This window comes from Sorex fumeus, unplaced genomic scaffold, assembly GCF_029834395.1.
Source record: "Sorex fumeus unplaced genomic scaffold, SorFum_2.1 ptg000007l, whole genome shotgun sequence".
NCBI classification, from domain to species: Eukaryota; Metazoa; Chordata; class Mammalia; order Eulipotyphla; family Soricidae; genus Sorex; species Sorex fumeus.
This window is the reverse complement of record NW_026606064.1, coordinates 37,440,088-37,467,495: the sequence shown is the minus strand read 5'-3', so window position 1 is coordinate 37,467,495 and position 27,408 is coordinate 37,440,088. Positions and strand designations below refer to the sequence as shown.

General features: G+C 40.2%; 1 protein-coding gene across 1 annotated transcript in view; it reads left to right on the top strand.

The window, feature by feature from the left end:
* The window catches only part of GTF2H1 (general transcription factor IIH subunit 1), a 41,489-nt gene that overhangs the window by 1,465 nt on the left and 12,616 nt on the right, over nt 1-27,408 (top strand). Inside the window, exons 2-9 of the mRNA XM_056130966.1 lie at nt 11,856-12,024; nt 15,384-15,576; nt 16,860-17,025; nt 18,853-18,946; nt 21,687-21,836; nt 22,163-22,242; nt 23,083-23,210; nt 23,324-23,411. Of these exons, the coding sequence (XP_055986941.1) occupies nt 11,871-12,024; nt 15,384-15,576; nt 16,860-17,025; nt 18,853-18,946; nt 21,687-21,836; nt 22,163-22,242; nt 23,083-23,210; nt 23,324-23,411 (1,053 nt within the window). The 5' untranslated portion in view covers nt 11,856-11,870. The remainder of the gene's footprint in view (nt 1-11,855; nt 12,025-15,383; nt 15,577-16,859; nt 17,026-18,852; nt 18,947-21,686; nt 21,837-22,162; nt 22,243-23,082; nt 23,211-23,323; nt 23,412-27,408) is intronic.

Below are 27,408 nucleotides of genomic sequence, written 5' to 3'. Positions count from 1 at the left end.
GTGCATCTCTGGGTTCAAATTCCTGACGCTGGCAATAATGAAATGGTGCAGATCCTAAAATGGATTTTCTTTTGTGAGTAGGAGACCATACTTGGGGGTGCTCCGGGGTCACTCCTGCGTGGGCCCTGGATGATATGAGGAGTGCCGGACATCGACTGTGGGTTGACTTATGTCATGTGCACCTTAACTGCTGCAAGATCTCTCCCCTAAAACATTTTAAAAATTGTTATTGTTTATGCCTTTGGTGTACAATGGAACTGCTGTGCTTCCACCAAGCCACTCTCCACCTCTTATTTAAGTCAAAACTTAAGCCAGAGAGCTCAAAGGGCTCCTGTGCCTGCTTCAGCCTGTTTTGCACAAGGGAGGCAGTGGTTCTATAACATGGGCCTCTGAGAACCTCAGAGAGCTACTTCAGGAACTAATAAAGCTCAAAACTACAACAGCTGAGTCAGAAAGGTCATATTAGAAGGGAAGATAACCTCTGGGATTAGGCCACGGTTGCTAGGGACTGGGCTCTGGAGAGAACTTTGCACTTTTTAGCGGGTCTGAACCCCCTTTAGAAAAAGGTAGAGATAATTTGAGGGCATTATACCTGATTTGCTACCCTCATTCAGCCAACAGTTAATAGTGCAGCAGTTTGAGTCTTCTAATACTGGTAAATTTATATGACAGTGTAAATATAAAGAAAGAAAGGTTCATACACATACAAAGAGGAGTTTTTAAATTATTTTAGGAAGGTCAGTATAGAGGGAGAAATCAGTTAACAGTAATAAATCAAAGACTAGGGCTTGTAACTTTTTTCTGTTACCCAAGACAGATCCCGTGCAGGCCTGTTTTTCACCTTATGGCCAGCTATTCTACACTGCTAGTTCTCCTGCCCCCCATGCGCACACCCATTTCTAACATTTTAACCACAATTTTACCTCATAGGTAGTGGTGCTACAGTTGTTTTTTCCTGTCTTTGTGTAATGATGTCAGGCATCTTTCCCTACTTCGATTACTACCTGACTGTACTTCCCTTGACTGGTAATACATGCTTGACAGTACATGTTAGTGAATACGTGCACATATCTCTTAAAGGTTTGCCTCTCTGCTGAGTTCTCTTTTTCTGCATTTTCTTCATGTTATAAAATGAGAATATGAAAACGCGCTCATTCACTATCATTTATTTCCCTTAATACTATGTAGTCTATGTAACTGTTCTTGTAACAGTACATTTTGATTATTCCTTTCGTATTTCCAAGGTTTTATTCCCAGTAATGCTGAATTGTTAAAATGTATTTCATTGCTCAGTGGTAAGCAGCTTTCCAAATCTCCATTTTCTATGCTGGCAGATACAGCAGATCTCTGTCCAATAATCTCCTTTTAGAAGGTGATAAGAAGGTTTTTTTTTTTCTTTATTGGGAGGGGCAGGGGTCACACTCGTGATGCACAGAGGTTACTCCTGGCACTGTACTCAGGAATTACCCCTGGGTGCTCAGGGGACCATGTGGAATGCTAGAAATCGAACCCGGGTCAGCCTCGTGCAAGGCAAATGCCCTACCCGCTGTGCTATTGCTCCAGCCGCCGAAGTTTTATTTTTTGGTCATTTTTCCCCTCCCCCCCCATTTATCTCTGTACATTGGAAAGAAGATACAGGTAATAGGACTGCAGAGAGGTTCCCTGTTTCAGTTCTTTTTGTCACCACTGTTTCCTCATAAGTAATTAGAGCCTGTGTGAGGAATTGGTCTCTGCTCTGTGATTTGAGAGCTATAGTGTTTCCTGGCGTTTGACTGAGGATGTATGCAAAAGTTTCTTGTATGTCTTACCAGTATTGTATTCTATTGGGGGAGGGATGGACAGTGCTTACTCCCAGCTCCACTCCTGGTGGGTTCTGGGGACCATATGGGATGTCAAGGAACCAACCTGGGTTGGCCATGTGCATGGGAAATGCCCACCTTTTAAAAAAAAATGTATTAGTGAGACACCATGAGGTACAGTTGTAGACTTATTGGGTTTCAATTATACAATGATCAAATACCCATCTCTCCACCAGTGCCCATTTCCCACCACCATGGATCCCAGTATCCCTCCCACCCCCCATCCCACCCTGCCTCTGTGGCAAGGCATTCCCCTCTGTACTCTCTCTCCTCTTGGGTGTTGTGGTTTGCAAAAGAGAATGCCCACCTTTTGTATTAATCACTTTGGCCCCCACGATTATATTTTTCTAACAACAAAGATCTTGTATGTCACAAATGTTGTACCCTGTGCTGCTGCAGTTTGTGGCAGTGAGCAGAACATAACGCAGCGTCTTCCCTTCATTATGAAGCTTGTTGTTCTCAGGAAAAACATACTAAAGTAATTATTGAAAAATTTATTAGTGGGAACTGGTGGTTGATACTAAGGTTAGGGTCCCATGCCTTGCATGGGCCTGAATCCATTTTCTGTTACCACTTGGCTTCCTGATCTTGTTGAGTGCAGCCTTGGAGGCCCCAGATCCCGCCAGGTATGGCCCTGACAGTGTCTGGCACCACAGTGCCTAAGCAGTACCACATCCTTGGGCCCTAGTGCTAGACTTTCAGCCAACTGTGCCAAATATTGCTGCTTTGGCTCTGGGCCCTATGCACACTACTTGGGGACCACCCACCATCATTTAATTATTTGTAGCATACTATGAAGAGAATAGGAGATTTTACCTTGTTGATAAAGGCCCTAAGAATCTTCAGTGTAAATGAAAATGGATACAAGGCCAAGGAGAAACTTAGGTCGAGTTTATTGTCTGTGAGTTTATGTGCAACTGAACAGGTGTTGGTTCCCTGGAAACCAACCTAGGAAAGTTTTTAAGGGCAGAGATGGAAATAGAGTGATGTCTAAGCTTGTGGGGATTGCAAGAAACAGGGAGCCTAGTGCAAAGGCTCAGTGAATAGAACATGATTCTTCAGGTGACCCATGTCTCAGTATAGGAAATTTTGCCCAGGGAATGATTTTTTGTATTAGATGAGGGAAAGGTCAGTGATAGGGTCTAGCATTGGAGTCCATCTTAGTATGGGCTGGTTCAGTTTGGTGCATTAGTTTTGAATTAAACACCTTCCATCCATATTCCCTGAAATAAACTCCTTAAAGAGTTGAGCAGCTTTCCTTTTTTTCTTTTGAAGTGGTAAAGCAGTGGACTTCGTGATTATTTCAGAGGATGGCATCCCAAACTTAGTCCTTAGCCTGTCTCATAATAACTGAGGTTTAAAGTGTGCAGAATAATGAATTCTCCCAATCCACCCACCTGTTCCCCCTCTTAAAAAAAAAAAAAACTGGTAACCACAGTCTTTTCTTGTGATATTTCATCTTCTATCAGGCACCACTAGGAGAGACACCTTAGCACTACAGAGTATGGCCAGCCCTTCTCCCCCCCCCCCCCCCCAAATTAAATGAATTGATGGCAAGGGAGAAGAATGAACAGATTCAGAAGGAATAGCTTCCAGCAAATTTTAATTTTTCCCCCCTTTTGTTGTTCAGTATCCAGAGGTCATACATTGAGTGCTCCATAAGGATTGAATATTTGATTGCAGTGCACCAGAAATTATAGTTGTGTCAGGGATTAAACTCTGGGCCTCGTGTATAAGGTGGTAAGGTGGTGGCATACTACCAGTCACACCCGTAGTGCATAAGCAAATAATTTTTTTGTTTTGTTTTTGGGGTCACACCCACTGATGCTCAGGGCTTACTCCTGGCCTAGTGCTCAGGGATTACTCTGAGCAAGGTTTGGGGGACCACCTGGGATTCCAGGGATTGAAGGCATGTGCAAGGCATGTGCCTTACCCACTATACCATCTCCTACACAAATACGTTTTAATTGCAAATAAATCTGTGCCTTTTATCTGAGCAGTGTGCTGTTTTAAAAAGTCATAATTAAGGCTTATAAATCTTAATGTATTATTTCATATAACTCATGAAATAATCTTTTAAGGAGAGCTAGGTCTTTATCAGCCAACTTAACTATAACTATACCAGCTATTTATGATTTTTAGGTATACAAAGTTTGAACACCAACTCCTTTCCCATTGTCTACTTCCTTCCCCCAGTATCCCCAGTTTTCCTCCCACCCCCATCAAGCAGGTACTTTTCTCCTCCGCCATTGTCATAGTTTCTTCTCTAACCTGTTCCCCAACCCCCAGGCTTCCTGCTGAAGCCCAGTTCTCATGCTCTTTGTTCTCTTGCCTTTGGATATTCATTATCCCCCTACTTTATTTCTTTATATCCTACATATGAGAGAGATTTTGTGTCTGTCCTCCCTCTATTTTCATGCAGCATGTGCACTGCCCATATTCATTCACTTAGCAGCAAATTGAATGACTTTATCTTTTTGTTTTGTTTTGTTTTGCTTTGTTTTTAGGTTTTGGGTCACACACATTGGTGCTCAGGGCTTGCTCTGAGGCTGTGCTCAGGGGACCATATGAAGTGCCAGGGATTGAGCATGGGCTGGCCTTGTGCAAGCAAGCCTTTTACCGTACCCACTGCTTAGTCCTCTGGTTTTTCTTAAGGCTGAGTAGTATACCATTATGTGTATGTACTATAGTTTCTTTTTCCAGTCATTTGTTCTTGGACACGTGGGTTTATACCAGCTATTTCTGTAAATGAAATCATTTGTGGCCTTTACAGAGAACTGTTGAGAAGACGTGTTGCCCACTTTGTCACTTCAAGATAATCTGGAGGCCAGGAATTGTCGCAGTGGTAGAGCATCTGCCTCAGATGTATGCGTTCCTGGATTCAATCCCTTGCAGCACCGTACAACTCTCCCCACCACACACACACATCTGGAAATCATAAAAGTTATCAAGAATTGGGGCTGGAGCAATAGCACAGCGGGTAGGGTGTTTGCCTTGCACGCAGCCAATCCCGGTTCGATTCCCAGCATCCCATATGGTCCCCCGAGCACCAACAGGAGTAATTCCTGAGTGCATAAGCCAGGAATAACCCCTGTGCATTGCCAGGTGTAACCCAAAATGCAAAAAAAAAAAAAGTTATCAAGAATTAAGCCCCTCTGGTTTTATTAGCTTTGCTTTAACTGATCATTGTATAATGAAAAGAGCTGCTACAGTTGACATGAGACAATGGACCAGTCTTGTTATTCACTTGTCAGTTCCTCTTCCCCACCGTTAACCCCACTTAAGTGCAAGGAATAAAATATTTGACCACAAGCTGTGTACCTAGCTTTCTCATTTAAGTTTCCCCCAATAGATTTTAAAATGAGTAGTTTTACATGTTAAATATAAGAAACTATCTTTTCTTCTTTTGACATAAACTGACTCCAGTAAGGGGATATGAGCCGTTGGTAGACACATGTCCTCCTTTGTGTGAGACCCTAAATTGAATCCTATGATGTGCACTGCAAAAATAGGAAATTCACAGTAACAGTTTCCTATTTTGAACAAGTAAAAGAGTTCTTGGTGTATTTTTCCTTTTAGGTGCTTTTTTGTTTGTTTTTTGGGAGGAGTTGCTTCTTTCTTTTTTCTTTTTTTTTTTTTGTCTTTTTGCTTTTTATTCTTTATCTTCCCAAATAAAGGCTTTTCTTTTTTCTAAAGTAACATTTTTCATTTATGTCTCCAATCCCAGTTAACTAGGGACTTACTCTGTCAGCTACCTTTGCTTACTGCTCTTTTGCCATCTATGTACATATATTATGTGCCCTTTCTCTCCTATCTTTCACAAAGTTGATTTCAAGGTTCCTAAAACATTCTTTGTACGATATGCTGTATAATTATATGTTAGTGTTTATTTTTTTAAGTTATGTGCTCGTTATGTTGCACAATCAATATTAAAATATTTAGCTATTTCACAGTTAAGAATTTTCCTCTTTTTTTAACTAAAATAATATAGCTGGCATTCACATAGAAATTAAAAAAAACTTGGAGGCTGGAGATATTGGTACAGGGGTAAAGTACTATCCTTGGATATGTCCAACTCCCCTGAGCACCACCAGAGTGTCTGACCAGGTATACCCCCCCCACCCTTGAAAAAAAGATACTACTTGAGTTGCGGAGTTAACTGAAGTAATAGAGCACATATCGAAGCATCAGCTTAAATTCTTACACAAATGTAATTAACCTTATAAGCGTCACTTGATAGAGAATACTTCTTGTATTTTTAAACTTTTATTATTATAAAATAGGTATTGGGGGGGTTGGAGCAGTAGTACAGCAGGTAAGATGTTTGCCTTGCACGCAACCAACCCAGGTTCGAGTCCCAGCATCCCATATGATCCTGAGCACTGCCAGGAGTAATTCCTGAGTGCAATGCCTGGAGTAACCCCTGCACATTGCCAGGTGTGACCTGAAAAGAAAAAAAAATTGGTTATAGATAATACAGAAAATTAAAACAGTTCAAATCTCTAATTCTATCATCCATAGATAACCTATTAAATTGGTATGTGTATTCCTCCAATCAGAAAAATTGGGAAAATAGCATAATGGAATTTCAAGGTTAGAATGACCCAGATGCAAACCTGTTTTAGCTGTCTCCTTGATGTTTTGGGAAAACTTGATTTCTCACACTCAGTTTCTTTCAGCTGTAAAATGGAACTGATAATATAGCAGTTAGTAGGGATTGTAAGTAGGCTAGTAAGTAGGGATTGAATGATGTTAATGCCTATAAAGAGCTTCACCTCTTAAATACATTTAAAATTTTTAAGAATGTTGAATCGGGCTGTAGAGATAGTATAGCTGGTAGGTGTTTGTCTTGCATGCAGATCCTTGAGCATGATCAGGTGTTGCCCAAAAAACAAAACAAGTAATAATTACATTTACTAGTTTTAGGATTTTTGTTTGTTTTGCTGGCTCTTTCTTTCCACTTAGAAGTTTATTTTTTGTGTGTGTCATTAAAAAACAGTGACTCTAAGGTCAGAGCGGCTTTCCTTGCATATGATCCGCTCTGATTCTATTCACAGTACCACAGATGATCCATGGAGCCCTCCGGGAATGATCCTGAGCACAGAGTTAGAAAGCCAAAAGTAAGCCTTGAGCACCCCTGAATGGGACCCCCAAAAAAAAAAAGGATGGTTATTGTAAAATAACGTGGGGACATTTTCATTGGCAGGTTTTCAAACACAGGATAATTTGGGTATATGTCATGATTATGTACATTAATGTTGGTAACAATAAGAACAATTTAAAATTAAGAAAATTGTTTTGGGGGGTTGGAGGGTGTGGGAATTTTAAAACCCCCCTTTTTATCTTTTTTTTTAAATTTTTTTTAGTGAAAAACCACGAGGTACAGTTGTAGACTTACAAATTTTTGTTCTTGGGTTTCGATTATACAGTGATCGAGTACCCATTTTCCACCACCACTGATCCCAGTATCCTTCCCACCCGCCATCCCCCCTTTCTACCCTGCCTCTGTGGAGTAATAACCTTTGTTCTCTCTCTCTCCTTTTGAGTGCTGTGGTTTGCATTGAGTGGCAATCATGTTGGGTCTATAGTCCACTTTCAGCATGCATCTCCCATCTTCGGAGAATCCTCCCAACACCTTTATTTGGTGCTCCCTTCTCTATCTGAGCTGCCTTTTCCCCTAGCATGTACAGCTGGCCTCCAAGCCATGGAGTGAACCTCCTGGTACCTATCTCAGCTAGTCTTGAAAACCCCCTTTTTGTTAGTTTTCTTTAAAGTAACAAATCTTTAATTGGCTTTTTGGGTGACACCCAGCAATACTCAGGCTTTTACTCTGCACTCAGAAATTACTCCTGGTAATGCACTGGGGACCGTTTAGGATGCCAGGGATCCAACCCAGATCGGCTGTGTGCAAGGCAATTATCCTACCTGCTGTACTAACAGTCTGGCCCCTGTACTCACCAACTCTTCACCCCAATCTTTACAAATGCTCACTTAACACATACTGTACTTGTGTGAGAAAACAGGTACCACATACTCAGAATAGAATTCCTTGTCTGCATTTCAAATGTTCTCTAATTTCTTGTTTATTCTGTAAATGACACCACTGTAGTGTTGGTGAGGCTAAGTGTGGGGGTGATCAAGATGTAGCTGAATGATAAAGTGCAGGTGATCCTCTGCACCACTGTGCGGATGTAGGCAGTCGGTGTGACCCCCATCCGCTCTGAAAATGCCTTTGCACCCTGCTTGCTCAGTCTCTCCTGTCCCTTCCCTCTGTGTTTCCACAGCCACCAAGCCTCATTTAGACCCTTCCTGACTCCTTTATTTTCTCAGAACTGTCCATAGGTTTTCCTAAGATACAGGCCACACTCCCCTTCCAAAGGTTTTGAAGGGTTTTACCAATAGCTTTTTTTTTTAATTATCTGCCTCCATCTTTATCATGCACATTCAGGTCCCACTGATATCCCAGCAGACCTTACTCCCCAAAATTGTAATTTTCTTTTCTTCTGTTTTTCTCCACCTGGCAGTGCTCAAGACTGTTTCTGACTTGGTATTCTGGGTCATCCCCAAGGGTGCAAGGGGGCCATGTGTTGCCAGTTTTCTTGCATGCAAAGCCTGCACTCCAGCCACTTCAATTATTTTTATCTAATGGCAGATTCACATTTTACTTGCATTTGTTTTAGCCTCCAGAAAAAAGGTGTACTAAAACTTTACTTGTTTTCTCAGGGCATATTTATATCTGAAAAAAAGTGAGATGTTTTAAAAAGTTAAGTGGGGCTAGAGCAATAGCACAGCGGGTAGGGTGTTTGCCTTGCATGCGGCCGACCTGGGTTTGATTCCCAGCATCCCATATGATCCATCCCATATGATCCCCCGAGCACCACCAGGAGTAACCCCAGTGCATCGCCGAGTGTGACCCAAAAAGGGGGGAAAAAAAGTAAGTTACTGTCATTACTTTGGGGGATAAAAACTAAAGTTACAGCTTTATCAGAAATGACGTATATATTGTTTTGTCACTTTGGCCAGTCCGGCCCAAGGCAGACATTTCCATCAAGTATTTTTTTTTATCCCCTAATTGAACCTAAACAACTTAAAAGTCTTGAGGCAGCCACACTCAAACCTCTAGGATTTGGGTTAAAGTTTTTAAAACATCTGGACTAGGAAAAGAATGGTCAAACTGATTCCTAGTTCATGGCCAGATAAAAAACAAAACTTAGGCCATGGTATGGAGAATAGTTGAAGAAACTGGATTGTTACAATAGTGCTTTTCAGCCTTTTTACAATTGTGATGGACACTGTTCTATAGATTGGCAAGTTGAAAATCACTGTGTTTGAATATGGGGGAAATTATACCTGAATAATCTATACCGAAAGAAACTTTGATGAGCTGTTAGCAGTGTGGTTTCATCTCTGGGAGTGCTTCTGGGATAATCATACAAACTCTTTGACCCTTAGGTGTTTTGGTTGATATAAACTTGTATTGCTATGTTCAGATTTGAGACCTGAACTGGAGAGAACTCAATAGGCCTGGCATACATGCTTTGTATGCAGAAGTTCTGGGTTTGAGCCATCGCACTCCATGGTCCCCCAGGCACCACCAGGAGCAAGCTCCGAGCACTAAGTCCTTCTGTAGCACCTGAACACTGTCAACTAGGGCCCAAGAATGAAACTGAACAACAAACCAAAAATCTGAGTTCTTTTGTAAGGTGCTATATTTCTAAATATAGACTAAAGGCCACATATTTAGTCAAATTATGCATTTGATTTAAGGAAAATAGAAATAAGTTGAAAATATTAATTAACATACAGGTAAATGATGACCCCTGATGGAGAAGGACAAATACCAGATGTTCTCATTCATCTATGGAATGAGTCAGAATAAGAGACTAGACAGTATTGAACAATGATAGACCCTTGGTGTTGGAATACAGAACCAAATACCAGTGTGGGTGTGGTAGAGAGAGGAGAGCAGAGGAAGTAGTGGAGGGTCAGGGACACTTTGGTAGTGGTGTGGGGCATGGTAACTTTGTATGTCAGTACCATAAACTTCAGCATCATTGTAACATCCTAACATAAGAATTAAGAAAGAAAACTACCAATATCTTTTACCTACTTAGATGTTTTAATTCTCAAAATGCTGTCAAACAAAAAAGAATGCCATGTATCAGAAACTACACGTTAACGTAAATTCACATGAATGAGCAAACTGAAATTGAATTTATTTTCATATTTTCCTTTGGGTTTTTTTTATTCTTACCATTTATATTGAGGTACCTTAGTTTACAATACAGTTGTACTTTTTTCCTTTTTCTTTTCTGTTGGGGAGGGGATCGCATACTGAGATGACTTTCTCCTTCAGGGGACAATATGAGATGCTGGGAATCCAGCCTGGCTTGGCCTATGTGTAAGGCAAGTGCCCTACCCACAGTACTATCTCTCTGGCCCCTGACCCCTGATTATACTTTTCATGTATACATTATTCCAACACTACATTCATTATTATAGTTCCCACTTCCTTTACCAATATTCCAAGGGCCCTTCCAGCCAAACCCTCTCCTAGGTAAGTTCAGTTCTGTAGACACAATATTCAGTGCTGATGCCTTTGGCCATTTGTTGTTCTTTATTATATTTGTATGCCACATATGTGGAATTGTGTGTGAGGAAGGGGGGGAGAGAGAGAGAGAGAGAGAGAGAGAAAGTGGTGACAGCTGCATAGAGCTGAACATTTGAAATTCCCCAAAGTTATAACTCAGTGCTAGGTTGATAAAGATTATTCTTCAAAATAATTATTTTTTTACACATACACAAAAATTTTAAAAATAGTTTTAATAATTATGTGCTAATACATTTTTTAATTTTGCATGAAATAGATAAATCCAACAAATACACAATTTAATAAGAGGAGAATTTAAAAATTCATTAAGGAAACTTTGAATTGTCTTAAAAACAAAATTGTGTTTTATTCTAATAAGAGAATATTGGTTTTATAAGAAAAATGTAACTAAAACTTAAATAATATCTGTTTAGATATTAAAAAATTACTAGAAGGAACATTCAATATAAATGTAACATTATCGGAAAAGTATAATCCATAGCAAGCTAAGAATGAACAGACCTTTATTAATGAATTCCCTGAGCTTCTGTCTGTCCATGAAGCTTTATGTTCAAAGCTGAATGATAATGTACAGGATAAAGTATTTGTGAATTGTTCATTTCGTTTAATATTTTTACTATATCCCACCCATCTCTTCTGGCTCATACAGGTTTACTGTGAATTTTATGGGCTTTTTCTTGTACGTAAGTTCCTTTTTTAGTCTTGCTGCTTTCAATATTTCTATCCGAAATTTTTCTATAGAGGTCTATTTTCTTCTGGACCCTTTGGCACTCTTGGGTCTGGGTCCCTGCACTCCTCAAATGTGGTTAATTCTCATCGATGATATCTTTAGTGTTTCTTCATCCAGTTTGCCTTCCTGTTCTTAAGGGACTTTAGTGATTCTTAAATTGTTCCTTGTAACTCATCCTATAGTTAGTTCTCTGATGTGCTTGTTTCTTTTCAAACTTTCCCCCCATCCTCTGTTGCTTTTAAGAGTTTTTGCATCTCATCTTGGAGCTTACCCATCTTTTTCTCAGCTGCTATTATTCTGCTGATTAAATAAAATCTTTGTTGTGTTTTTTTTATATCACTTACCATACTTTTCATTTCTGTCACTTCTGATTCAGATCAGTTTACTCATTTCTGTTCTCATATTTTCTTGTGTTTTGCTACTACCTGTGCCAGCATTTCTTTGAGCTTGTTAAACGTCCTCAGCATGTGTCACTAAAGTTACTCTCTTGAGTGGTTACGGAGTTTGTGCTCCTATTGTGCTGCGAATGATCGTTGTTTGGCTAAGAGAACTTTTACCCTTCCCTGTCTCTAAAATTTCTTTTTAGATTTTAAGGAGACTACAGAAGTCAGTGGGTCTGACTATAATTGATATGTGAAATTTTTCTCTCTATTAGCACCATCTAGACACCATGGCAACTTCATCTGAAGAAGTTTTGCTGATTGTAAAGAAAGTGCGGCAAAAGAAGCAGGATGGAGCACTATACCTCATGGCAGAAAGAATTGCTTGGGCACCTGAAGGGAAGGATAGATTTACAATCAGCCATATGTATGCAGATATCAAATGTAAGTCAGCCATACTGAAGTCTGTTGTGGTTCTCATTATCAACCTAGTGTTGATGATTACAGAATATTATCACTGAGTTAAAAAAAATTACATAGCTTCCATTTACATTAGCTATTTGAACAGAGCTAAACAAGCTCTCACAAATACATTTTTTGGAGCATGGCTTTCACAGATACTTCGAGTTGCATAATATTTTACTGATTGATTATGCAGTCATTTAGCTAGTCCTTTCTTGAAGTCTGTTTCCAGAATTCTTTATTCCAACCAATGCTCTAGTCTAGATCTCTACGGTAATAACTTTGTGAGGTTTTATATATGGGTCATGCATCTAAAATGTTATTTGATGATGCTACATTATGATTCAGTAAAATTGTATCATTTAAGCAGCTTGTTTAATCTTTGGTAATGTGGCCATCTTTATTGAGAATATCACTATCACTGTCATTCCATTGTTCATTGATTTACTCACACAGGAGCCAGTAACGTCTCCATTCGTGCCAGCCCTGAGATTTCAGCAGCCTCTCCTTACTCATCTTTCCCAAAGTATTGGAGGCTCTTTCAGGGCCAGGGGAATAAGACCCATTATTGTTACTGTCTTTGGCATATCGAATATGCCACAGCTAGCTTGCCAGGCTCTGCCATGAGGGTGGGACACCCAGTAGCTTGCTGGGCTCTCTGAGAGGCGGCATATGTATATATTGAGAATCTACTCTAATGAATAAAAATGGTAAAAATATAAGAGCATGCTATTTTTATGTTCTCAGGCCAGGAGATAGCAAAAAGGCCTGGATCTCATGTGCACGGTCCATAATTTGATCCCCAGTACCACTTGGCTCAGTACTACAAGTGTGGGTCTCTTGGTCCCTGTGTTCCCATAGGACCTGGGTGGCTCTAATTTGCCAGGCCCAAGCAAAAGCACAGCTAAGCAGCTGGACTTGACTCCTAAGTTCTCAGCACTACTGGGGAGCACCCCCGCCTCAAAAAAAAAAGTATATTCTTGTACTTTTTTCTATTTTAGAGCATAAAGACTAAAATCATGGCCTCTTTCTAAATTTATGTGGTTACCTTTGAATTTATTACCCATAGTGTATCATACTTTGTGGCTCAGTAGTAATTACCTTTAAAACCAGTATATAAATCCTGCAGTTTAAAACTTTTACTCTGATAGGGATTTCTACATTTGACATAACAACAAAAAAGGTCTTAAGAGTCAAGGAGATAATCCTGTAACAGTGTGGTGTTTTCACTGTGACTGTTAATAAAGATTAATTTGTTTTCCTAGACTTTTCTTCTAGAGCCTAGATAGACATATCAAAGATAACTCAAAGTTTACAATTGCTCAGTTTACATGTTTTTTGTATTTAAACAACTACCCTAAAGACTTACTCTACTGTGCAACTGAAAATGGTCAACATCTTTATCTTTCTCCACTGAGATCACTTAAAATTCTTAATTTTAATTTTTAAATGGAATATTGTTAGAAATTATCATAATTTTTAAGAATTTCCTCAGCTTTTTCTTTCTTGAGCTCACCTCATAGTATCTCCTTTTAAAACTTGATTTCTGTGGTGAAAATGCTGCTTCAGATAATGGTGTTCCAAACTAGCATTACAGTAGACTGCCTGTATGTATTAACATTTATCTTAATAAACATAGTGCAGCTAAACAAACTTGCACTATGCGTTTGTGAGACTCACACTGATTACACTAGTAGATATTGTAAAGAATATGCCTGTCTCCTTTGTTCTCAACAGTTCTTACTATTGATGAGGAAAGTGAGTCCCCCAAATTTTAGGTTGACTATTTGAAAGAGTGTCTTTCCTTAAAGAAGCTGCCAAAAACTTTCAATAAGAAATTGCTGAAATGAAAATCGGCAGTTTAATTATCTCGTTAAATCAAATCTTTGGAAATAGCCTCTCGGAGGAGTAAGACCTTAAAATAGCAACTGCATAGGGTCCAAGTAAAAGCACAAGTGGGGTGCCTGCCCTGCGTGTATCTGGCCCAGAGTTCCATCCCTGGCGCCACATTGGGTATGGCCCAAGAAGCAACCATATAAAGAGCCTAAAAGAGAGTAGTAAGTTGGAAGAATGGGGTAATGGGATAGGCTGGATTGTAGTATAGGTGTTTTTTTTAATAGAAATTTATAGATTATAGTATACATTTTTTCATAGTATAAATTTTTTTTAAACAACATAGTGTTTCATTCAACTTATTGATCTGAAATAGAGAAAGTTCGTGCTTATTTAAAAGGGCTAGTGATTGGTTTGTGCAGAACAGTGTTTCATACAACCTGAAATCACTCAGGTATGAACCAAATACCCTCCGTCTCTCTCTCTTAAAAAGAAGACAAAACACTACTATTGCAATGAAGCCCACTCTTCAGAATATAAGTTCTAGATCAATGTATGTTAGTATATTTTCTCTAAATGAGTTTATATAGAATTATCTCACACAGATCAAAGCTTTGGTTTTTTTGTTTTGTTTTGGGATTTGATTTGTTTTGTTTTTGGCTTTTCAGTCACACCCAGCGATGCTCAAGGCTTACTCCTGGCAGTGCTCAGGGAATCATGTGGTTGCCAGGGATCAAACCTGGGTTGGCTGCATGTAAAGCAAGTGTCCTACCTGCTGCACTATCGCTGCAGCCCCGCTTTATTTCTGTATGCATTTATTCCTTAGAAACTAAAAGTCATTTCTGTGTTATATTCAGACTTCACTATACTCATCAAACATTTTCAGCAAGAACAACATATAGGTGATAATGTTTGTATTCTGCTCTGCCATCTAAGAAAGCCCATGGGATCATGTCCTGCTTTTAATTTAATTTAAGCCAAATTTGATTATTTGGTTTAAAATGGTTATACCAGAGCTCTCAAATGTCAAGTTACAGATTTTCTATTTTAATTGGTAGGTAAGCTAAGAACATGTTTGGCAGTTTTTTTTACAAAGTGATTTTATACATCAAATTATGATTAATTAAAATGGTAATTTGAGACACTTGTTCAGGGCAGATTCAGTATTCCTAATTGCGTCTTCAGAAAGTTTTAAAGCAATTTCCTCAGTTGAATGGAAATAGAAACTGTTTAGTCAATCTGGACATGTATAAGGTGAATGGAAGTGCCACACAAAAGGGATACTAAAGAGGGAAGCAGGGAGTAGTGAGCAGTGATTTTTGTTGAATGTTCTCTGGTTAAATGGAATTACTTGGAAAGAGGGCATTTCTGCAAAAGCACCAAGATTGGAATAAGGCAACTAAAGCCGAAAGGAATTCTGAATCTTCCTGTAGGAGAAGTAACCTATATTATATGGCAATGTCTGTGTTGTAAGTTCCTCACTTAGTTAGCCTTGTGCTTCATTTTAGGTCAGAAAATTAGTCCAGAAGGAAAAGCTAAAATTCAACTTCAACTGGTCCTGCATGCAGGGGATACAACTAACTTTCATTTTTCCAATGAAAGCACGGCAGTGAAAGAAAGAGATGCCGTGAAAGACCTTCTTCAGCAGTTGCTGCCTAAATTCAAGAGGAAAGCAAATAAAGAACTGGAAGAGAAAAACAGGTGAAAGACAGGAGAATTGCTTTCTGATTAGATACTAGGTCTCTTTGTAAAGTAATAGTTTTGGTATTTCTCACCCCTCGTGCTTCAGCTGTAAAAATACAGGAAAATAAGGGCTTTGATAGTTTTACCTCTGAGCTTGGTTCCCAACTTTATATCTACTGTTTGACTTTGAGCAAATTAGTATATAAACTCAGAAGTCAAGTTTGCTCCTTCAGTCTGATATCTGACTGAATAAACTGAGATTCATTGGTACAAAAGTCTTTCTAGTCCAGTATTCTATCACAGAGAAGATACTAAATCGTTGTGTGTTGGTGAGTAAGAAATAGGAAAGAAACATTATGAATGTGTTAGAAAGGAACTAAGAATTTACCTCAGTTGTAGAGTACTTGCCTTACATGTGTGAAGCCCTGGGTTTCATTACTAGCACTGCCCAAAAAAAAAAAAAAAAAAAAGCTAAAGCATGTAAAAAAAGAATTTTTTTAATGAGATAAATTATTCTATCATCACCAGCATATTTCTCACCTCCTGTACTTAAGAACTTTTAAGTTCTTACCACCATGAAAAACTAATTGCTGAAAAATACGAAGAATACATCTCTTTCCCACTCACTTTCTTTTGTAGAACAGAGTATAGTGCATTACATACATAGTGACCTTTGCGTTATTGGTATATAGAGACAAAATATAAAGAATCAATGCTCTCCAAACTGTTTAGTGTCTTGAGAGATAGTACAGAGGTTAAGGTCCTTGCCTTACATGCAACTGATGGTTTTTGACCCCTGGTAATGTATATAACCTCCCAAGCACTGCCAGAGGTCACTTCTAAGCACCACTAGACATGCCCCCCCACACACGACTTTTTTTAATAAAAAATTAATCTTTGATTCCTAAGTTTAATAAGTTCCATTCATTCATTTCTCAAAACAGTACCTTTTTTTTTTTCCAGAACTAAATGGTTTCTGCTGCTCAGTTACCACAAAGTAAATAATGGGATGGGGGTTGGATATTTTTTAGGGGGTTGGGTCACACCCAGCTGTGCTTGAGACTTACTCCTGGTTTTGTGCTCAAGGATCACTCTTGGAAGGCTCTAGGGACCATCAGGGGTTCTGGGGATCAAACTGGTCAGCTGCATGCAAGGCAAGTGCCTCGTCCACTACTGTTTTTCCAGCCCCCGTGAAATGAATGTTGTGTGTTGTGGTGTTTCATATAAAGACTTCAAAAATTGTTACCTCGGTGGTATTTTATTCTGGAAGTTGAATATGTTCAATGTATTCTTTCACCCAGGATGCTGCAAGAAGATCCAGTTTTGTTCCAGCTTTATAAAGACCTCGTTGTGAGTCAAGTGATCAGTGCTGAGGAATTCTGGGCCAACCGTTTAAATGTGAATGCAACAGAAAGTTCCTCCACAGCCAATCATAAGCAGGATGTTGGCATTTCTGCGGCATTTTTGGTATGTGGCTTGTCTGCATTTTTGAAGGGAGAAAAATCTTAAGCCCTGATTGGTCTATTACTGCTCCTTTTGTAAAATATGAGCATCCTTTCAAATTAATAGAAAATTTGTTATCCAGGCTGTGGTACATGTACACAATGAAATACTGTTGAGATGTAAGAAACAGTCATGCCGTTTGCTGCTATGTGGATGAATCTGGAGAGTATCATGTTAAGTGAAATTAGTGAATTGAGTCAGAGGGAGAAGGACAGACAGAACAAAGTTGTTCTTATGGGAGATATAAAGAAACTTAGTAGAAGAATGACAAATGCCCAAAAGCACTAGAAAGGAAGGTTAGGAGGACTGCTCCTAAGTAGGAAGCTTGCCTCTGGGGAAATGGGTGAGGAGCTAGGTTAGGGGAGGGACCACTAGGACAATGATGGGAGAAGTGGTCACTGTTTGAGGGCTGGAGGCTACAGAAGATAAATAAGAGATGTGCATGATACCCTATCAGTAACTACTGTAAACCACAGTGCCTAAAAGGAAAAAAGAAAAATGTGCCCACCATAGAGGCAAACTACTGAGTGAAAGGGAAACAGGTGTTGTTGGAATAAAGGGGACACTGGTGAGGTTAGTGTTGAAACATTGCATGACTGAAAATCTTAAATAATTGTAGCTTTGTAATTCATGGCGAATCAATTAAAATCGGATCCCCCAATTTAACACTTATGTTTTTCTTAGTTTTTGTGCTAGAAATCATAACAAAACTTTGAAATTAGACCAATACAGTTATCTTTAATAATTTCAAAGTTGTAGGTCTCTGGCACCTACTTTTATGGTTGCTGTATTTTGTATATATTTTAGAGAAAAATTCTAATATATTGCATGTAAAAATGGAAGGAGGGATTTAGGGGCCTGGAGAAATAGTATAGTACATAGGGCGCTTGCCTTGCATAGGGCCAACCCAGGTTTGAGTCCCAGCTCCTCGAATGATCCCCCAGCCTCACCAGGAGAAATTTCTTGAGCACAGAGCTAGGGGTAAGGCCAGAGCAGTGCTGAATATGGCCCAAAGCCTTAAAAAAAAATTTTTTTTTAGTCTGGGGAACTAAATGTTATTTCTGTATTTAAATTTCAATGTCAGGCATTTTTGGCATCTTGCTTGGTGCTTTGTAGTAAATTAATTATGGCCATTCCTTAAGAAACTAGTCCAAGTTTGAATTAGTTTTACAAAGCTTGTTGGTTTTGATTTTCAGGCTACAGCCTGCAGTTCTCAGGGGTAGACTCAGCTGTGTGTGCTCAGGGATCACTCCTGGTGGGGCTCAGGAACATACAGGTGCTAAGGGAAATCTGTTGTATGCAGTTAAGAGCCTTATGCACTGCACTATATCTCTGACCTCTAACTTTACAGGTTTATAAAATTTTGAATTTGTGGAGAGGGCCACATCCATCTATATTTAGCACTTGCTCTTATCTCTGTGTTCAGAAATGTGCCTTGATTGTTGACATGCAAGGCAGATGCCCTCACCTGCTCTTTCTCTCTGTCCTGTAATCAAGTTTTGAGTTCCCAAAGGCAGATTAATAATTGAACTGAAACAGGAAAGTCCACATTGGACTTTCAAGAAAACCATGTGGGGTGATGGGAATCAAACCTGAGTCGGCTACCTGCAAGGTCAGCATCCTAACCACTGTACTGTTGCTCCAGCCCCTGAAGGAAGCAGATTTTTTTTTTAGGTCACTATGCTTCCATGAAATTAGGCCATAGTTCTTTGAGCCATGCTGAAACAGAAGGTCAGAGATATCTCTAGTCATCATCTTCCAGTATTTTAATGACTATGTGTTTTATTTTAGGCTGATGTTCGACCCCAAACAGATGGATGTAACGGTCTAAAATACAATCTAACCTCTGATATCATTGAGTCTATATTTAGAACCTATCCAGCAGGTAAGAAGAATCACTTTTTGCAGTTGCTAAAAAATTTGCTCTAGTGAATTCTGTCATATATTGTTGTAAAATAAAAGGCTTTCTCTTTATTCTCTTTATTCTTGACAGCATGATAAACTATGCTAATTTAGCCAATTCCTGGTAGATATTAAGGGTTTAATAAGTAATATGCTGTCGTTTACTTATGGATATGAGAACTTTGCTTTTCTTTTATTTTTGGCCACACCCTAGGGGTTACTAGGGGTTGCCTAGGGGTTACTCCTGGCTCTACTTAGGAATCACTCTGGGTGGGGCTCTGGGGACCATATGGGATGCCTGGGATCGAACCCCAGTTAGCCACCTCAAGGCAAGCACTCTATCTGCTGTACTATTTCTTCGGTTCTGGACCTTGGTATTCTTCTCATCAGTTTCTTCAACTTAGTCTTGCATATACCTGAGCAAGGTGACCAAGTCCAGAAACATCACTGAGTTGATAGCTTTAACTCAGAACATCCTTTGTGCTGCCTTCAGAGTGAACTCTAAAGCCTTTTGATATTTTCACTCGTTTAATCAACAAAGTATACTATGTTGATTAAAGGTACTCTTACTCCCCTCATCTTAAAGATAGAGATAAAATAATTTTTATTCACACAGTATGTGATGGATATTGAATTTGACATTTTAAGCTAGGACTCCACCTCAAGAAACCAGGCTCTTGAACACTTTGTTCATAGGACTGTCAGCTTGTAGAGTGCTGAGATGTTTATTTTCCTAGCACTCATTCCTTTGGGTTGAACGTCCAGTCATCTAAACAAATAAGCAAAGTAGGTCTGCTCCTGCTCTGGACCCTGGGGAGTAGAGTAGACTAATTTTCCTATTGGAACCAGGGTCCTGGCAGTGCCTGACATTTGCACTCTTGGTCCACTGTGCACCCCATATACTCGGCCCTCGCCTATGTAAGATACTGACCAGACCCATTACCTCCTAATACTCAACACTGACCCCAGGCAGAAAAATGAGCTTTCTTACATAGCTCAATGTCTTTACCAAGAAACACTGTGTACTGCTTAAGACTGGTGAATACACCCCCTTAGCTCTCACCATCATTGTAAAAGCCATTTAGTGTTGAGGCTTATTGCACCTGCAGAATGGCACAGTATCCTCTCTAGAGCCTGAGAGCCTACCCTGGGGACCATGACTTGATGCACTGTGTGACCAAGAAGATGCTGGCTGCTTTCTCCACGTCCCTGGATGAATGTATCTGTCGGAAAGCACCTTGCTGCAGCCCAGTATGAGAACCCCAATCCATGCCTACACCTAGGAATATTCTTTTAAGGGGATTGCCACACGGTGTCTGCCTCTAACAGTCAGTGTGATGACGTTCTTTCCTAGAGACCAGAGTGAGAAAAAGGCCTCTGTCAGCCTCGGTGCTATCAGCAAGTATCCTCTGCTGAAGCCCTGGGTCTTGACCTCCTGTGGCCAAACTTTGCAGACCTCTACCCTGAAGACTTGGGATAGAAAGAATGAGCACTGAAGGCTGCCCGGGAGGTGCGCATCAAGTGAGGCCAGGGCTATAGTCAGCGAGTCCTTCATCTCTTAACTTTTTTTTTTTTCTGGAGCATCACACCCGGTGGTGCTAGGGGGCCATATGCGGTTGACAGGGATTCATTTGGAGTAGGCCACTTACAAGGAATGCCTCACCTCTGTCCTAGCTTTCTGGCCTTCTAACCATGCATATTAAGAAGTAGTCTATGGGGGGTGGGTCGTAAACTCTAAACAATAATTGTGCATCTTCTATCGAAACAATCTAGTCAAAGTAGATAGAGTATTAACTAGAACTCATCTGCCTCACAAGAATTTGGGAGGGGTGGGAGGTGGGGGTCTATTGGGGTTCGGGGTTAAAAATAAGTATTGGTAAAGGGAAATGTGTTTGATATTTACATGAATGAGACCTAAACCCGAAAGCTCTGTAACTTTTCCCACAGTGATTCAATAAATAAATAAATTATTAAAAAAAAAAAGTAGTAGTCTAAGGGCCAGAGAGGTAGGCTAGTGGGGAGGGTGTTTGCCTTGCACACAGCTGATCTGGGTTCAATCCCTGGCATCCCACAGGGTCTCCCGAGCACTGCCAGGAGGTAATTCCCTGAGTGCAGAGCGCGTAGTAGCCCCTGAGCAATGCGGGTGTCTAAGGCTACCTTCAAGACTCCAGGTGTCCCCCCCCCCCCTCACGCGCTCTTGCGTGCTTGCTCTCGCTCGCTCTCTCTCTCTCTCTCTCTCTCTCTCTCTCTCTCTCTCTATTTTCTCTCTCTCATTCTTGAAGAAGGAAACATTCCAGAGTCCAGGGTGCTTTTTCCCATCAGTGACCCTCCCTTGTGTTTTGTTATGTGGTATTGTCTGTATATATTAGTTTTTATCATTCTTTCCAGCCCACTGCCAACTACTATTTAGAGAGGAGGACAGCAGACTAAAGAAACTGGTGTTTGACTGTCTTTACTAAAACTTTGAAGCCTATTCTTTGTAAAATTAAAAAGTTTCCTTTGCAGTTAATATTTATAGAGATAGTCCCTTACCTAACTTCTCAAAATTTGTATCATTTATATTTAGATTATTCTATACCGTATATATAAAGTTCAGCTTCATAATTTGCTTAGTTTTGCTCTTAGTCAAGTTCAGCTTCCGTGAGTTTTAAGGTGGAAATTCAGTTGTAATTTTTCATAATTATTTTCTTTCTTTTTTTTTTTTACATGATCGTTTTCTACAGTGAAAATGAAATATGCAGAAAATGTTCCTCACAACATGACAGAAAAGGAATTCTGGACACGTTTTTTCCAGTCCCATTATTTTCACAGGGATCGACTGAATACAGGGTCAAAGGACCTCTTTGCAGAATGTGCCAAAATAGATGAAAAGGGTAACTTTATTCTAGATATTATACATTCCCTTTTTGGGGGTGGACGGGGGTGTCGGGAGGGGTTTGGGCCACAGCCAGCAGTGCAGAGGGCCTGGCTGCTCTATCACTCTAGGTAGTACACAAGGAACCATGTACAGTACTGGGGAGTTATTTAGTCAGTTGCATGCAAGCCTTAACCTCTCTGCTATTTCTCCAGCCCATACTAACATTTAATTTGCTGTTTTCTAGTTATTGGTGTTTTTGTTTTTATTTTCTAATGCTGAAAAGAATAAGACCTGATGACTCTTCCCCTCTCCCCCCCCCCCCCCCCCCCCCCAATTTTCTAGGGTTAAAAACAATGGTTTCATTAGGAGTGAAAAACCCACTACTTGATTTAACAGCTTTGGAAGATAAACCATTGGATGAAGTGAGTAAAAGAATTGTGAGACAAAAACAGCCTTAGTCTTCAAGGCAAAGCATGTGCTCTCCAAATGACCATCATTCCTAACCCAGCATTTCTCACTTTCGAAAGTGAATTTGTTTTGGGGGTCAGAGTGATGGGACAAAGGGTAAGGTGATTACCTTACATATAACTGACCAGATTCAATCCTAGGCATCCTATATGGTACTCCCACCCCAGCCTAACAGGAGTATTCGAGACCACAGAACCAGGAATCAGCCCTGAGCATCACCACGTGTGATCGAAGAAAAAAAAAAATTTTTTTTTTGCCATGATCTTGTTTTTGGGCTGTAGGGATTGCTCAGTTCACGTGTTGCATCTTCATCTCATTGATGCTTCAGGAAATGGTTTTAAATCTCCCTCCTGTTCTCTATTGGGATTGATCACTTCCTTTTCTATGGCCACTGTAAGTCTTAACTGGGCTTATAGCCCAGCTTCCCTTAACTAGTATTTAGGCTCCCCTGCACACAGGGTCTGATGCACTGTATGTACTCAGTCATATTTGAAATGTTATCTTAGTCTTTGATATCCCGCTCCCTAGCACTTGGAAAAGTTGACTGCCTTACCTAGATTAGTACTGGACTGGAAAAGTGAGTAATTCTGAATTTGAATCCATGTCTTAGCTGGATTTCTATTTCATACTGGTTTCAAAATTGCTCTGGGAAAAAAAGTCCAGAGTTTAATACAGAGTTTCTTGTAAGGTTAAAAGAAATTATATCTGTATTATCATTTATTTTTGAGTATCGACCTGTATTTTCTATTTTTTTAAAAAGTGACAATTTTAATCTATTTAAATGTTTCTCACAGGGATATGGCATTTCTTCTGTGCCGTCTACTTCAAATTCTAAATCTCTAAAAGAGAACAGTAATGCTGCCATCATCAAGAGGTTTAACCATCATAGTGCCATGGTCCTGGCAGCAGGTCTCAGGAAACAGTTAAGTATACATGCAAAGATGTCATAGCTGGACTTCTTATAGAGCTTTAGGGAGTTGTTACATTCTGCTTACACTTTTTTTTAACATTTTTTCTTTTTTTCTTTATATTAAGAGAAGCACAAAATGAACAAAATGGTGAGCCCAGCGGCATGGACAAAAATTGTGGAGATGCAGATTGCTTTCAGCCCGCAGTCAAAAGGGTACGGGGAACATGTCTGAACTGTTTACAGCTCAGATTTTACCAAATAAATTGTATAACTGCCCATACTTTATGTTCATCTTTAATTATTTCAAGTGATTGAGTTCTTCTGACCACGACCTTAAGCATTTTGCTTTCGTTGTAGAACACTTTAAAGTGCACTTCTCAGCTTTAACTTGTTTGTTTGCTATGAACTCAAGATTATTAACTATTGGGCTGGAATGACAGTATAGTAGGTAGAGCATTTGCCTGCATGCAGCCAGCCTGGGTTCTGACCCACTGGGTTTGATCCCCAACACCCCACATGGTCTCCCAAGCACTGCCAGGAATAATTTCTGAATGAAAAGTCAGGAGTGACCCCTGAATATCTCTGAGTATGATCCCCTCCCCAGCCCAAATAAAGATTATGAACTATTATTTTCTATTTTCCCTTCATGTATACACGTACACAGACACTGACATACAGTTTTTGTCTTCTAGAGAGTACTCAATAAAGATAATATGACATAGTAGGATTTTGTTCTCATAGTGAACCTAGTTTATCGTCTGGAAATTACCTCATAAAGAAATTTGGCTAGGGAGATAGCTTAACTAGCTGGAATACGTGCCTGGCATGCATAGGGTTCCAAATTGGATCCTTACACTTTAGGGACTCTCAAGCATCAACGGGTATGTGTATCTTGTGCCATTTATTTCGGATTCTAAATCTGTATGTGTATATCACTGTAACACTCATCCCATTCTTCGATTTACTCGAGTGGGTGCCAGTAATGCCTCCATTCGTCCTAGCCATGTGTATGTAATATTTAAAATTATATTTTTGTGGGTCAAAGCTTACATCCTGGCTCTGCACAAGTGCTCTGCCTGCTGTACGATTGCTCTAACCCCAGCCCTAAAAAAGTAACTTCTCTGGGGCTGGGCATGCGGGCTTGGTTGGGTCATATCTGGTGGTGCAGAGGGCTTTTTCGCTCTGTGCAAAAAAGACTCACTTCTGTTGGGGCTTGGGGGACCATATGGGATGCCAGGGATCAAACCCAGGTGCGCTATGTGCAAGGCAAGTGTTTTGTCTACTGTTGTTCCGACCCTGTATTTTTCACATATACATAGCACTATTGCACTGTCCTATTGTTCATTGATTTGCTCGAGCGAGCACCAGTAATCTCTCCATTGTGAGACCCTTGTTACTGGTTTTGGCATATCGAATATGCCACGGGAAGCTTGCCAGGCCCTCTGAGAGGGATGGAGGAATCAAACCCAGGTCAGCCGTGTGCAAGGCAAGCGCTCTACCCTCTATGCTATCGCTCCAGCCATATATATATATATATATATATACATACATACACACACACACACATACATATATATAAATTTATGTAATTTTAAAGTGAATTTTCCATACATTAAAACATTTTGTTCTATGAAGTATACACAACTTCCGGGACAGTCTCTTTTAGTCTCCAGTTCTGCCAGATTATTCTGTTCATCAATATGGAGCACCCCTGGTAATGCTCAGGGGTCACCAAGGGTATAAGGAGGGGTGCGGATGAGGAAAGATAGGACTGTGTGGTTGGCCTCACACACATCTACCCTAGTGATCACATCAAAAGCCCTTGTCTAGATATTTTTCTTTTCTTTCATCCCCAATTATATAAACAAATGTGAAAGATTTCTTCATGGGCCATTAAACTCTTTATTCATATTGTAAAGGTTTATTCCCATAATTTTACTTCTAGGTGGTAAAAGATATGTACCTAGAGTAAGATACAAATACTCATTGCAGTATCATAGTAGAGAAAATTGCAACATCTAATATCTGAGATGCATTCATACAATTGATACTGATATTGCCACTAATAAAAAAAATTAAGGGAGTGGTGGGAGTTTGGGCTACACTCAGTGTATTCAGTTACTATTCCTGGCTCCGGCTCTGCTAAGGGTCCGTATGCAGTGCCAGGGTTCAAACTGGGGTAGGCAGCATACAAGGCAAGGGCCCTAGCCCCTGTACAATCTATCCAGCCCAAATCATTAATGATATCAGGGCTGGAAAGATTTAGAAGATTTACGTTTACAGACTAGACTAAGGGCTACATAGATAGTACAGCAGGTAGGGCACTTACTTCCTGACACACAGGTTTGATCATCAGCACCTCATATGGTCCCCTGAGCATTACAAGGAGTGATAAGCTGAACACAGCCAAAAGTAAGCCTTGAGGGGCTGGAGCGATCACACAGCGGGTAGGGCATTTGCCTTGCACAAGGCCAACCAAGATTTGATTCCCAGCATCTCATATGGTCACCCAAGCACCGCCAAGAGTGATTGCCGAGTGTAGAGGCAGGAGTAACCGCTGAGCATTCGGGTGTGACCCAAAAAGCAAAAATAAAAGACAAGAGTAAGCCTTGAGCATTGCTGAGGTGACCCAAAAACAATAACAAAAAATAGACTGTAATATAACTTATTACTGTAAAAAGAACCTGACAATCATAAAAATAGCTCAGTGGGCAGGAGCCTATGCTTTGCATGCAGGTGGCCCAAGTTTGATCCCTCCATACCACCTGTACCACTGTATAGCACTGTCCTCCCATTGTTCATCAATTTGCTCGAGCGGGCCCAGTAACATCTCCATTGTGAGAATTATTACTGTGTTTGGCATACTGAATATGTCACAGGTAGCTTTGCCATACGGGCGAGGTAGTCTCGGTAGCTTGCTGGGCTCTCCGAGAGGGGTAGAGGGATCGAACTCAGCTCTGCGGAGCCGGCCACATGCAAGGCAAATGGCCTCCCGCTGTGCTATAGCTCCAGCCATAGAAACCCCAAAAATACAAAACTTAAAAACTTACAAAATTCTATTGAATTATTTTTTGATCATAAAGATTTTTATCTTTATTTCATTGTGTGTGTTACTGTGTCTGGCATATCGAATACTCTCGGTAGCTTGCCGGGCTCTCCGAGAGGGGCGGAGGAATCGAACTCGGGTCGGCCATGTGTGTGATTGTTTGAGAGGGCCTCCCTGTGATTCTTGGTCAACTGAGCCTGGTATTCGTGATCCTCGAAGGCTGTACCTAGGGTTAGCCACATGCAGGGCATTGATTAATCCCTGTACCATCTCCAATCCCTAAATGTGTTTATTTCATATAGTTCAGTACATTCATATTTCTACTAGCATATATACTGTTGAAGTTTTTAATATGCTTTTTTTCTTGTACTGTGAAAAGGATAAATAATAGGTTAAAAAAAATCTGTGAAATGATGCTTTTTGTCTTGGGGGGGCTTGGTCACACCCAGCAATACTCCGTACTCAGGAATTACTCCTTGCTCTGCACTCAGAAGGGCTGGAGCGATAGCACAGCGGGTAGGGCGTCTGCCTTGCACACAGCCAACATGGCCGACCCGAGTTCGATTCCTCCGCCCCTCTCGGAGAGCCCGGCAAGCTACCGAGAGTATTCGATATGCCAGACACAGTAACAACAAAGTCTCCAATGGAGACGTTACTGGGCCCGCTCGAGCAAATCGACGATCAACGGGTGGGCCTTTACCTTTTACCTTTACCTTACCTGCACTCAGAAATTATTCCTGGAGATGCTCACAAGAGGGATTTTGGGATTCTGGAGATTATACCTGGGTCAGCCGCATGCAAAACAAATGCCCTACCCGCTGTCTTATTCTCTGTCCCCAAATTATTTTTCTTTTTTTTTCTTTTTTTGTTTGCCTTAAGCTTGCACTATTGTCTTTCGATTCTTGGTAGGAAGTATTATCAGAACCGTAGAGTAACCCAGTCGCAGTATCTAATAATAAAGGCTGACCTTACATTGTCTTTCAAATCATTTGTGGTTTGCTATGTGTTCTCCAAATGGTTTTATTAATTGAGAGATTCAGAAATAATGAGTCCTTACATTTTATGACATTTTTAATTAAGTATGGTGCTTGACTGACTTAACACGCATTAACAGAGGCTTAAGATTTGTATCATGGGAGGTTGGTTATGAACATGGTTTAGGTA